This window comes from Boleophthalmus pectinirostris, unplaced genomic scaffold (genome assembly GCF_026225935.1).
Source record: "Boleophthalmus pectinirostris isolate CB_2022bp ecotype Guang Dong unplaced genomic scaffold, ASM2622593v1 HiC_scaffold_8, whole genome shotgun sequence".
Classification (NCBI taxonomy): domain Eukaryota; kingdom Metazoa; phylum Chordata; class Actinopteri; order Gobiiformes; family Gobiidae; genus Boleophthalmus; species Boleophthalmus pectinirostris.
In genome coordinates, this window is record NW_026571515.1 from 19,983,751 (window position 1) to 19,994,770 (window position 11,020).

Here is an 11,020-nt window from a genome sequence, read left to right on the forward strand (position 1 = left end):
TAAATTAAATTGTGGCATAATTTCTAAATCTGAATCAACAACCAAGACCTTCACCTGTCCACACAAAATCCTGCCTAAACCTGCACAACATTTTTATATATCTCAGTCTTTATTACTGTAATTATATATATATTATTTTAAACTGCTAAAAGCAGATTCATGCAGCATAAGAAAGTATTAAGAAAACATGGGGCTTTAATAGAAAGGTGCAAAATAGAACCACCCCTTTTTATATCGTCTGGGGAAAACAGTGAAACTCTATGCTACCTGAATCACATCACTGTTTACTTGAATGACTGCTGTGATAGTAGAGCTGTTGACATCTCCTGATAAATGTCTATTGATAAAAGGATTTGCTGCTGTCAATAAACCTGGCGACACAATTGCTCGCCATTTAACTCCTCCACCAGTGGTAACGAGACCTCTTTTCACTTTTCAAATGAATTTCAGTGTTAGAAAAAGAAAATGCCTTTATACTTTGAATGTTGTATTATTTAAAGCTTATCCTTTTTCTCTCTCAACAATAAATACAGTTTGGAAAGAAATACAGTAAAAATAAAAGTTAATGGATTTGCTGTTTTCCAATTGCCTTCGTCAAGAATTGTTATTTTGTAAAGAGTAGGCAACAAGTCAACAACTGAAAAACAAACAAAAATCTTCCATTAAAAATAAAAAAGTAAGATCTTTTTACAATATAGGATATATTGTCCACTGTAAGGCTTCAGATCATCCCAGCGAGCCAGGGGGGCAAGAAGAGTCCCACTGATCCCAGAATACAGACCAGCACAAACATCCAGAGGAAGATCCTGTCAATGACCATGGCCACGTACTTCCAGTCCTCCTTCACCTGCAAACACATAACACACATATGCAAACACACATAAGCGCGCACATGCACACAGACACACACACACATAAACACACACACACACACACACACATACAGGTAAGTCATTACTCACACACCTCTTTACCAGCTGTCAACCTTCACTCATGATTGATTTCTCTCCACTGCCTGATTTTTTCATTAAGAGGCCATCTCCTAAATGTCAGCCAATCAGGACTTTCCTGTCTCATAAAAAATTCAAGGTCAAATTACTATTGTTTTAAAGGGGTCTTTCCTGGCCACTCAGTGACTGAAATGTGAGGTGTGAGTGACACTATCAGCCATGGTCTGTTTCTTATAACGAGGGATCTTTTCTGTAATTCTATGCCGTTCGCTAATTGCTGTCAAACAACTAAAATAGCACGCCTAAGCACATGGGAGAGAATCCAAAGTGTCCCTACCAAGAAACATTGATGGACTGTTGACAGATCAGACAGATGTAAGATGTCAGAACAACACACAATGTAACTCACATTGGTGAAGAATGTATGGCTAATTAGGAATAACTACTGGTGTATGACACTTCGCTGAGTTCAGAATGCATATTGTTGTTATGTGACATCCATTTTGTTTAAAATTAGAACTGTGATTTCAAATAGAAGGAAAACAACTTACAGAAAAGTCTGCATCCTCTGCTCGGAGATGGTCAGCGATGTACTGGACTCCCTCTAAAGCTCGGAGCAGAGCTGGTGAAATGGAAGGAGCCACCACTTCCTGCTGAGTGCTCACATCTTTAGTGAGCTGAGCTGTAAGGGTTTCTAATAAGTTCTCTTTCAGTAGGGGCTTCTTCACTCTCCTCACTGCGCCTGGGGTCCCCTCGCTGTGGACACAGCAATGGTTAAAGCTCCGAGATCTACAAAGATGCTCGCTCTTTGGGGAATACTCCCTCTGGTGGTCACACATTTGCTCCACACTGTGTGAACGACCATTCATAGACGGCTTCTGTGACTCTTCCTTAGACGGACATCGGAGAGGACCTAAGGGTAAGCTCGGAGGCAAAGACAACTGAGAACAAGAGGATACTCCAGAGTTCAATCCACAGAGGTTTTCAGAAAGGACTGAATACTTTCCTGATGGAGAGCGGCAGAAAAAGTTTGGCTTTAACGTATGGTCATTTTCATCAGAGTCTTCTTTAGCAGAGGACGGTGGAGAAGGAGAACTCACATGGATATTTGGACTATCAGTTGGCGTTTTAAGTATCGTGGTTTCTAACTGACTTATCTGTTTCAACCCTGTCTCAAGCCCCGCCCAGAAGGTTTGTGAGTTCCCGGTGGCAGATACGGTGGGTGGTTTGTGCATCATCTCGATCAGTTTCTTACAGTTGTTCTTGGCTGTTCCAGGAGGCCTTTTCATGAAGAGGAACCTCGGCACCAGATCCAAGAACACTCTCCTTACCCAATGAGGCATACCATGAGTCTGAGGTGAGCGGTGATGCACATTTAGCACAAAAACTGTAATGACGATTGACAAGGTGACAAAAACCATTGTGAAAAGCAAGTATTCCCCAATCAAAGGAATCACAAGCGATGTGGAAGGTATGATCTCCGTAATGAGCAAAAGGAACACAGTCAGCGAGAGGAGAACTGATATGCACAAAGTGATCTTTTCTCCGCACTGCGATGGCAAGTAAAAAACCAGGACAGTCAAACAAGAAATAAGAAGACACGGGATGATGAGGTTGATAGTGTAAAACAACGGTAGCCTTCTGATGATGAAGTAGTACGTGATATCGGCGTAGATCTCAGTGCAACACTCGTATTTCTTGGTATTGTACTTTCCCACCGCATTGACGATCACCCACTCCCCAGATTCCCAATAGTCCATTTGGTCCACATCGCTGGCCATGCTGATCAGATCGATTTTGGCGCGATCGTAAGTCCAGGAGCCAAACTTCATCTTGCAGCTCTGTTGGTCAAAAGGGAAGAATGTGACGTCAATGCTGCAGGAGGACTTGTAAATGGCCGGGGGCATCCACTTGATCTGACCATCGTAGAACAGGTGAGCTTTCGTCAGGTGGGTTACAGCAAAGTCACCATCAGCGCTGGAAATAAATTAGGAGACAAGAAAACAATTTAAAAATGTTTTTTGTATAGTTACAGGGGAATTATGCAAGTTTGTAGGTGTAGTGTCTGAAACCTTTTATTTTCTATGCACATGTTGTTTTGCTTGAAATGTGCCAAATTTCAGAAAATTTTGCAAACTCCATGGAGACAAGCAGGTGTTTTGTTTTTGTTTTTTTGCACTAATGCATCATTATTCAGGCTTAGCTACTGCTTAATTAAGGGGTTTGGGGTTAGGGTTAGGGTCAAGGCATTAATTAAGTAGTTAATACTACTACTACTACTACTACTACTACTACTACTACTACTACTACTACTACTACTACTTCTACTACTACTTCTACTAATAATAATAATAATGGATCAGTTTTATACAGTACTTTTCTGGACACTCAAAGACACTTTATCATTCATTGACTCCACACTTAGTGGTAGTAAGCGAATATTGTAGCCACAGCTGCCCTGGGGCTGACTGACAGAAGTGAAGCTGTCAATCTGCGCCACCGGCCCCTCAGACCACCACCATCGCTCTCACACCAGATGCCATTTTCATACTCATTCTTAATAAACAATATGTTCATGATAGTTTAAATATTTGTTCATGATTTATTAAAGGTGCATTGTGTAACTTTTCTGGTGGAAGGTCTGTCAAATGCTTTTCTCCATGGAGATGCTATTGCTTTGTCTGGAATTTTTCACAGTGTGGTATTAAACCTTTCTATCATCATGAAGACCAAAACAGGCCAAGTTACAGGTCAGATCTGTGGAGAGGTGGCCCCTCTCACAGTCAGAATGTCTTTTTTTTTAATTTATTTATTTATTTTTTTAGGTATTTTTGAGTTATATTTATTCAATTACAGGGGGTTTTATAAGGTAGAGCTGTTTAATGTCATACTGTGGAACATTCCAGGCAGAGCAATGACATATCTATAGAAAAAAGAAGGTGACGGACCCCCAACCGAAAAGTTACATAGTGCACCTTTAAGGCTAGTAAAAGTATAGTAATTATAATGAGTTAGACAGCTTTATACCCAGTGCTGGAATCTAGGCAAAGCAATCATATTTTCATGTGACAGGTGACAGACTTAAGATTACACTTTTTTCAAACCAAGTCTAAAGATTACGCAAACTAGAGACAGACAATTGAATTCATATGCAGCCTAAGTGGGTGTCTGGAGACAATGTGAAGAAAGTAGAGAAGTATAGGAGAGAAGAAGTATATGTCTACTGCAATGCATGCCAACTGTAACTTATTTTCTAAACCTATGAAGCAACAGAGTAATGCAAAATTATACACATTTTCATTTACTGTAGATTTTGATTGATTAAGTATGTTTTCTGCATATACAGGTGGTCTGTCCATATACTGAGAATGAGAAAAACTTATTTGTGACCTCTAGGCTCTGGCAATACAGGTTTAGGTCTGATTGTGCCTGTTTTTTATTTTGAAAACTGTAAGAGCACAGGCTATAGTTCCTTTCCATAATGGATAGGGGATGTTTAATAGTTATTTTATGTTTCAAATGCTGATTTGTGGAGCGATCTACAACTTGTCTTCATTACGGAAATGGAAATATAATGACAGTATATTAGCATCAAACTTAAAAAGAACTTGAAAAATATTGATTTGGTAATGTGGTGGTTAATTTGTCCATACAAAATTCTACCAGGACTAATTAAAAGAGTTATGAATTCTACCCTCGAGGTGTCCTGAAAACTGCTCCAAGTCAATGCGTTAATGGTTGTCAGGCAGTGTGAAAATCCAGCAATTATCCATGAATCCCACTTAAGTGCTACTGGAAAACGAATAATTTACCATTTTGGGGGTTAAATGAAAATCACAACTGAAGTATTATTTAACAGACTGAGAAAAATAATTGGGGTTAAAGGCACTGTGCCTGATTTCTATTGTCTTAAAAATGTGAAAAACAACTAGTTCATTTGCAGTTTGCAGTGGTACCAAGTTATTCCTCACTTACCTTAAGCATTCAAAGCACCCTAATTATTTACTACAATGTGTTTATAAGCGCAGCTGTCAGAAACCAGAGTAGAATTTTGCAGTGACAGGATGCATCTGACTTATTTTGACCTCAAGAGCTGCTTATACAATGTATCCATACTGGGGCAAAACTATATTTTCCCAATGACATGGGACAAAATCAGGTACAGGCCCTTTAATCTCTGCATTGGTTCCTAGAAAATTTTAATGAAAATTAAAAATATAAAAAGTAATAGTTGGGTTGAGTTGAACAACGGGTGACTGGAAAAAACAAAATAATCTAGATGAGTCTTATCTGCCAATGTCAAAAAATCATTTAGTTGAAATAAATGTGAAGGAGGTCATGTCTAATGGATGTAGTTATAAACAAGACAGGTCAACCTCAGGCCCAGGGTCAAAAGTTGGCCCATGATATAATTATATTTGCCCCGCAAGATCATATCAAATATGTATTAGAACTGGCCCACCGGTTACAGATTGGCTATGGAGACATTATTTATTTAAAATTGTGTTATTATTTTAGATTATGCTTGTCCTGGACTCAATGTGTAAACAAAACTATTATTAAACATTTATTTGAATAAGAAAAGGTTTAACATTACATTATCTCGAAAGAAGAGAAAACAGGCAGATGTATAAATATTTAGTTTGGCTTTTGACTTAGTCCCAGTTTTAAATTTTGGCCCTCTGTGAATTTGAGTTTGACACCCCTGTTATAAACAAATCCTCCAGCGTGACACAGAGACACTCATTAAACAGCAGATTGGAAGATACAATGAAAGTGGATAAAGGTCAGAGGTCAGACGTGTGTAGCCCCTGTTTTTTTTTTTTTTTTGTTTTTGTTTGTTTTTTTCCAGAAATGGTAATCATCTTTACGAAAACATGGAATAAATAACTGTCACATCTGTCAACCTTGATGACTTTGTGTACCATTCTAAAAATTCAATATGAGTTTTCTATGGGCACCAGAGACCATTGAATACATAATAGGTGCTTTTGCTAATGGCGTTGCATTTATCACATTTGACAATGTTGAGATTTCCATTTGAACTTTGAATGAGAAATGCAATTGAAAAGATCTTTTGACAGTGGTGCGAAAATAACAAATACACAAGTGTACTGGAGACATCTGTTTACCCTCAGGGAGAAACTGCGAGATAATTAAAATATTGGAAGTAATCAAGTCAATTGATTTAGCCAAATAAAATAATTAGCTTCAGAATATCCAATTAACACATGTCTATTGGAGTCAGCACAAGTGGAGCAGTGGAACAGAAATGTTCACTAATGTGCAATAATAAAACTTTCTATAAGGCAGTTTATTGACATCTGGGTATGGTATCTTTCATCTATAGCAACAAATCACTCCATTGGTTCAGCCGCAGCTGTTCAGTACACATCTTGGGTAGCCTAGATATCAGCACTCAATAAGTAAACAAGAAAAACGCTTAGTTAGTCTTATTATCCAGAATGTACAGATGTCAGAGCATATTGCAGCCTGGATGAAAAACAGCTTTAATTAACTTCATATTCATTACAATTCTTCTGTAGCAAATAAGATGGAGGAGATGATGCATTTATATATCATACTTATACGTTTAAACCAAGTGGATTTCAGCACTGAAACTGGCGGCAACCCAAATGAGAGACTCATGTGAGGCTTACTCTGTCTTCTGATTGGATAATCATCTTGACTTGACTTGTTACTAAAAGGAGCATAACAATTGTAATTAATAATAGTTTTTTTTTGTTTCTCAGGGACACAGGTAGGTCATGTTTATGGAATTTCAAATCAAAGTCATACAGTTCCTGTCTGTGTCTAATTTTACAGCATTATTTTTTGGGGCAATTTTTCATTTTTAATTTTCATAAGTTTGAAATTTCATAAGTTTCATTTTAATTCCACTTTATAATAAGTTGACCTTTATTAGCCTTAATAAAGCATGAATACAATTTTCATAATTTTTTAACGGGTTAGGAATTAGAGTTGTGGTTTTAATTAAGTAGCTGCTGAGCCTGAATCTCTCTTGGTAAACTATTTGTTCATTATGAAATTGAAGTCTTCATGCTTTGCTAAAGGTGCATTGTGTAACTTTTGTGGTAGAGGTGTGGCATTAAACCCATCTACAATAAAGACAGAATCTTCCTAGACGCCAAACCAGACCAAGTTACAAGTCAGATCTGTAGAGAGGCCAATGCCTGTTTTTCTAGGTATTTTTGAGCTGTAAAACCACCTGTAATTTAATACAATTAAGGTAGAGATGTTTAATGTTGCAGAGCAATGACTTATCCATAACCTTTAAAGGTGCATTGCACAAACTTTTCTGGTGGAGGGTCCATCACCTACCTGCCTCTATGGACATGTTATTGCTTTGCCTGGAATGATATGACTTTTAACGTTTCCATCTAACATTTATTCTAACATTACTGGGTTTCTATTGCTCAAAAATCCAATCATTTTCCTTGTGAATCGGGGTGACTCTCCTCAGATCTGAACTGTAATGTAACCTGCTCCTTTGTGATAGATAGGTTTAATCTGTACTGTGGAGCATTCGAGACAACATTTTGCTGGAGACATCAGGTGGTGGACCTTCCACTAGAAATATTACACAGTACACCTTTAAAGCTACTAAAAGTGATGGTATTATGAAGTATTTCCTATAATTAGCATCCCTTATAGTACAGTATATAGTGTGCCTTACTTGTTATAGAGGACGATGTCAGGCCTCCAGATGATCTCAGAGGGGATGCGTATGGAGGTGACATTCTCGTACTCCTCAGGGTTCCACCGGAGCTTGTAGTCGTTCCATTCCTGTACAGCAGTGCGGACCATTAACTTCCCATTAGCACAAAGGCACTGCTAAGTGTTTCCAATGTAAGACACTGTAAGTACCTGCTTGACCCAGACATTCGTTGTCATCATCTGGTTCTTCTCATCCTAATTAACACAAACACAGACAAATGTTGACACATTTTCTGAGCTGTTTATATGGAGTATATTCTGTCTAATGGGAAGTTATATTTCAAGGGAAGATTTGAAGTTTGGGAATGTTTAATTTGAGATCCAAAAGTTTTTGTCAGATTGGTTTGTGCATGGATTTTGTGTATTTCCTGAGTTGTCAGTAAAGTCCTGAATCAGCTTTTACCAAAAATGAGAATCTCAGAGAGTACAAATGTAAAGTTCCCATGTTCATTTTAAACATAAAAAGATTTTTAAAACTAATTAATCCTTTAATTTTTGTCAGTCTGCCCCAGGGCAACTGTGGTTACAAAAGTAGCTTACCATAAAGAGTAGAGTAAATGAATAATGCACTGAAAGGCACTTCAGGTTTCTTTAAAGGCAGCATATAAATGCAATAATTAATTAATTAATTACTTAAGTTGCTTGTAAGTATATATAAAAAAATCTGTTCAGATGTAGGATTAAAAATTGCAACAATAAAAACACATACATGAAAATGTGTTATTTGGTACATGAACTATGAAGAGGTGGGGCCTAACAGATCCATTTCTAACACTGAGCTGTTTAGATCAACATTGCAATTTACAATGAACTAAATGTTATGCATAGGTTTGTTTAATCTTTAATACTGAATATCTCCACAAAAAGCATAATATCTATCTTCTTAAATAAAAGCATCAGGCAAACTGTGACCTCATGGAGCTGGCAACTGCAGAAACCAGAATGGTCCAATTTTTATTTTTTTCTTGGGATAGGAGAGATCCTAACCTTACATGACGCTTCACTCATGCATCCAATATGGGCTACAGTTTTAACTTCTGCTATGTTCTTTTTGGCTTCTAGCTAAGCCCAGGAACTTCAGACTTTACACATTTCCACTCTGGACTGTGTCTGACCTGATCTTTGAAACAGTGCCAACTCTCCTCTTTAACACCTCACAACTGCCTGAATGCTGCAGTGTCCTTCATTTCATTGGCAGATTGTAACTTTCCTGTCCAAATTCTTTGTAATTGTCTGTCCTACTTTCACCCTCGGTTATCCAACCCAATTCTCATTTATGTTTTTTTTTTTATTTGCAAGAATTAAAATTTGGTTCTCTCTTCATTATAAGTTATTAATAGCCATAATAAGCATCTTTAATTCATAACAAGCAAATAGTTCATTAGGTGTTATTCAAGCTCTGTTCACTAGGAGGCAGGGATTTTGGTATAGCGCAGTCGTCTCAAACTTGTGGCCTGCGGGTCAATTGAGACACCTAAGATCATTTCTACTGGCCCACAAGACAATTTCTAATTTCTATTAATAGTGGCCTGCCAATAAAAGGCATAAATGCATAAGAATTTGAACTACAGTTCCAATAATGTATTGCTGCCTGTCCTTTTCTATCTCACTTGGAGCCTTTGTTTGGCAGTTTCGAGTGCTTCAGGTATGGGCAACTGGTTGTACCTCTTGGGCACTTGCTTTTTCATGATAATACATGATAAAAGAAATCAAAGGATTAAAATAGGAATGTGAATGTTCACTTTTTCCACTGTAAACTATGATTTATTGCCTGTTGGAATCAAATGTAATGAGAAAGAGAAAGATACAGCTGAATAATATATCTTAAACATGCTAATATTGCAAAAAAAAATACAATAGCACAATAAAAATGATAGATGTGAAAATAGTAGATTTTATTCAATTTTATTTTTTTTTTTAAATTTTGTACCCCTTTAACCCCGTTTGGTCTACTAAGTTTTAATTTGCTGAACTTACTGAGTCAAAATGTAAGTATTGATATGATATAGTTTGCAATACAATATGTAGTTATCAAATATCTTCATCTCATATCATGTGGCCCTTATTAAATGTATCAGACTACACATTGCATTCATGTTTACTCTGTGTGAGGTTGCATGACAGTTTGGTGGTCATACAGTATGTAATATCTTATATAATATGTGGCCCCCGACCAACACTGATTTTATAACTTAGGCCCCTGCTCCAATTGAGATTGAGACCCTTGTTATACACTGAAAAAAAAAGGTCGCTGGATTTGCGTAAAAAAGTTATGGAAAGCGGTTGCACGAAATAAAATTATGTTTAGGCTTTGAAACTTATTTTGATCCCTTCTACGCATATTTTTCTCAGAACATGAACATCACTTTTTCATGTTGATGAAATCTGATCAAATCATGCTGAATATGCATATTAATCTTATGTTACCTTATTGTGAAAATGTATAAGTATGTATGATTTAATTTAATTGATCTAATTCTGTACAATAATACAAAAACAGTCTTTAGTTTTCCACAGTTCTGTATTGTCTTAAACAGAATCAAACACACACAGAGCACAAGTACAGAGACACACAGTTTGGAGCTGGACAGTGTGAAGATTTATTCCAGTGAAGACGCTCTGGTCTCTGCCTGTGGACACAGGAATAACACATGATGATCACATTCTGATGATCTACTCTGTTGTACATGTTTAAATACATTTAAAGTACTTATTACTACAATAATGAACCAGAACAGAATCACAAGAACATTAGAACTGTAGAAACAAAACTCACCATGTGCTGCTTTTCTTCCTCTAAACGCAGTAACAGGGAGGGCATCTGGTGTAAAGTCCTCCTAGTGCCACATCACCCTGTAGAAATACGATAACTGTTTCAATAGGAAATTCATTTTGAAAAATTTTTTAAAAATCATTTTACTTAATTTGTTCATTTGTGGTCTGTGTTTTGTTGGTTCTCAAACATCTTCCTTTTTTCTGAAACATCAACTGTAACATTCATGAGCTTCCCCACAGCTCCAGCAGAGCTCTGGACGTCACTCTGTGTTTGTAGACGATTCTGGAACAAACACATTCACATCTTAGTACAACTGTCACACTCTTGTAGATGGACAGTCAAATACAATTTGTCTCATGGAAACAGTCCTTACATTAATTCTAATTTCAAATAAAACACCACAAACATGTTTTAACAATGACGACATTCTAGTCCAGAGAAGCACATAATAAAATCTTTAAAAAGTCTCACCTCCAGATCAGCTCTCATAATCCTCCTGCTCCACACTGTGTGTCCTCTGCTCCTGGAACTGTCCTGTGTCCTGTTACATTTGAAT

The 11,020-nt window shown here is 37.1% G+C and overlaps 1 protein-coding gene across 1 annotated transcript in view; it reads right to left on the reverse strand.

Annotated features, from left to right (window-relative positions):
- Window positions 1–721: 721 nt before the first annotated feature.
- chrna4b (cholinergic receptor, nicotinic, alpha 4b) overlaps window positions 722–11,020 on the reverse strand; it is a 19,528-nt gene continuing 9,229 nt past the window's right edge. The window contains exons 3-6 of the mRNA XM_020922334.2: window positions 7,839–7,883; window positions 7,648–7,757; window positions 1,502–2,927; window positions 722–847 (exon numbers count right to left, since the gene is read on the reverse strand). Coding sequence (XP_020777993.2) covers window positions 722–847; window positions 1,502–2,927; window positions 7,648–7,757; window positions 7,839–7,883 — 1,707 coding nt within the window. The remainder of the gene's footprint in view (window positions 848–1,501; window positions 2,928–7,647; window positions 7,758–7,838; window positions 7,884–11,020) is intronic.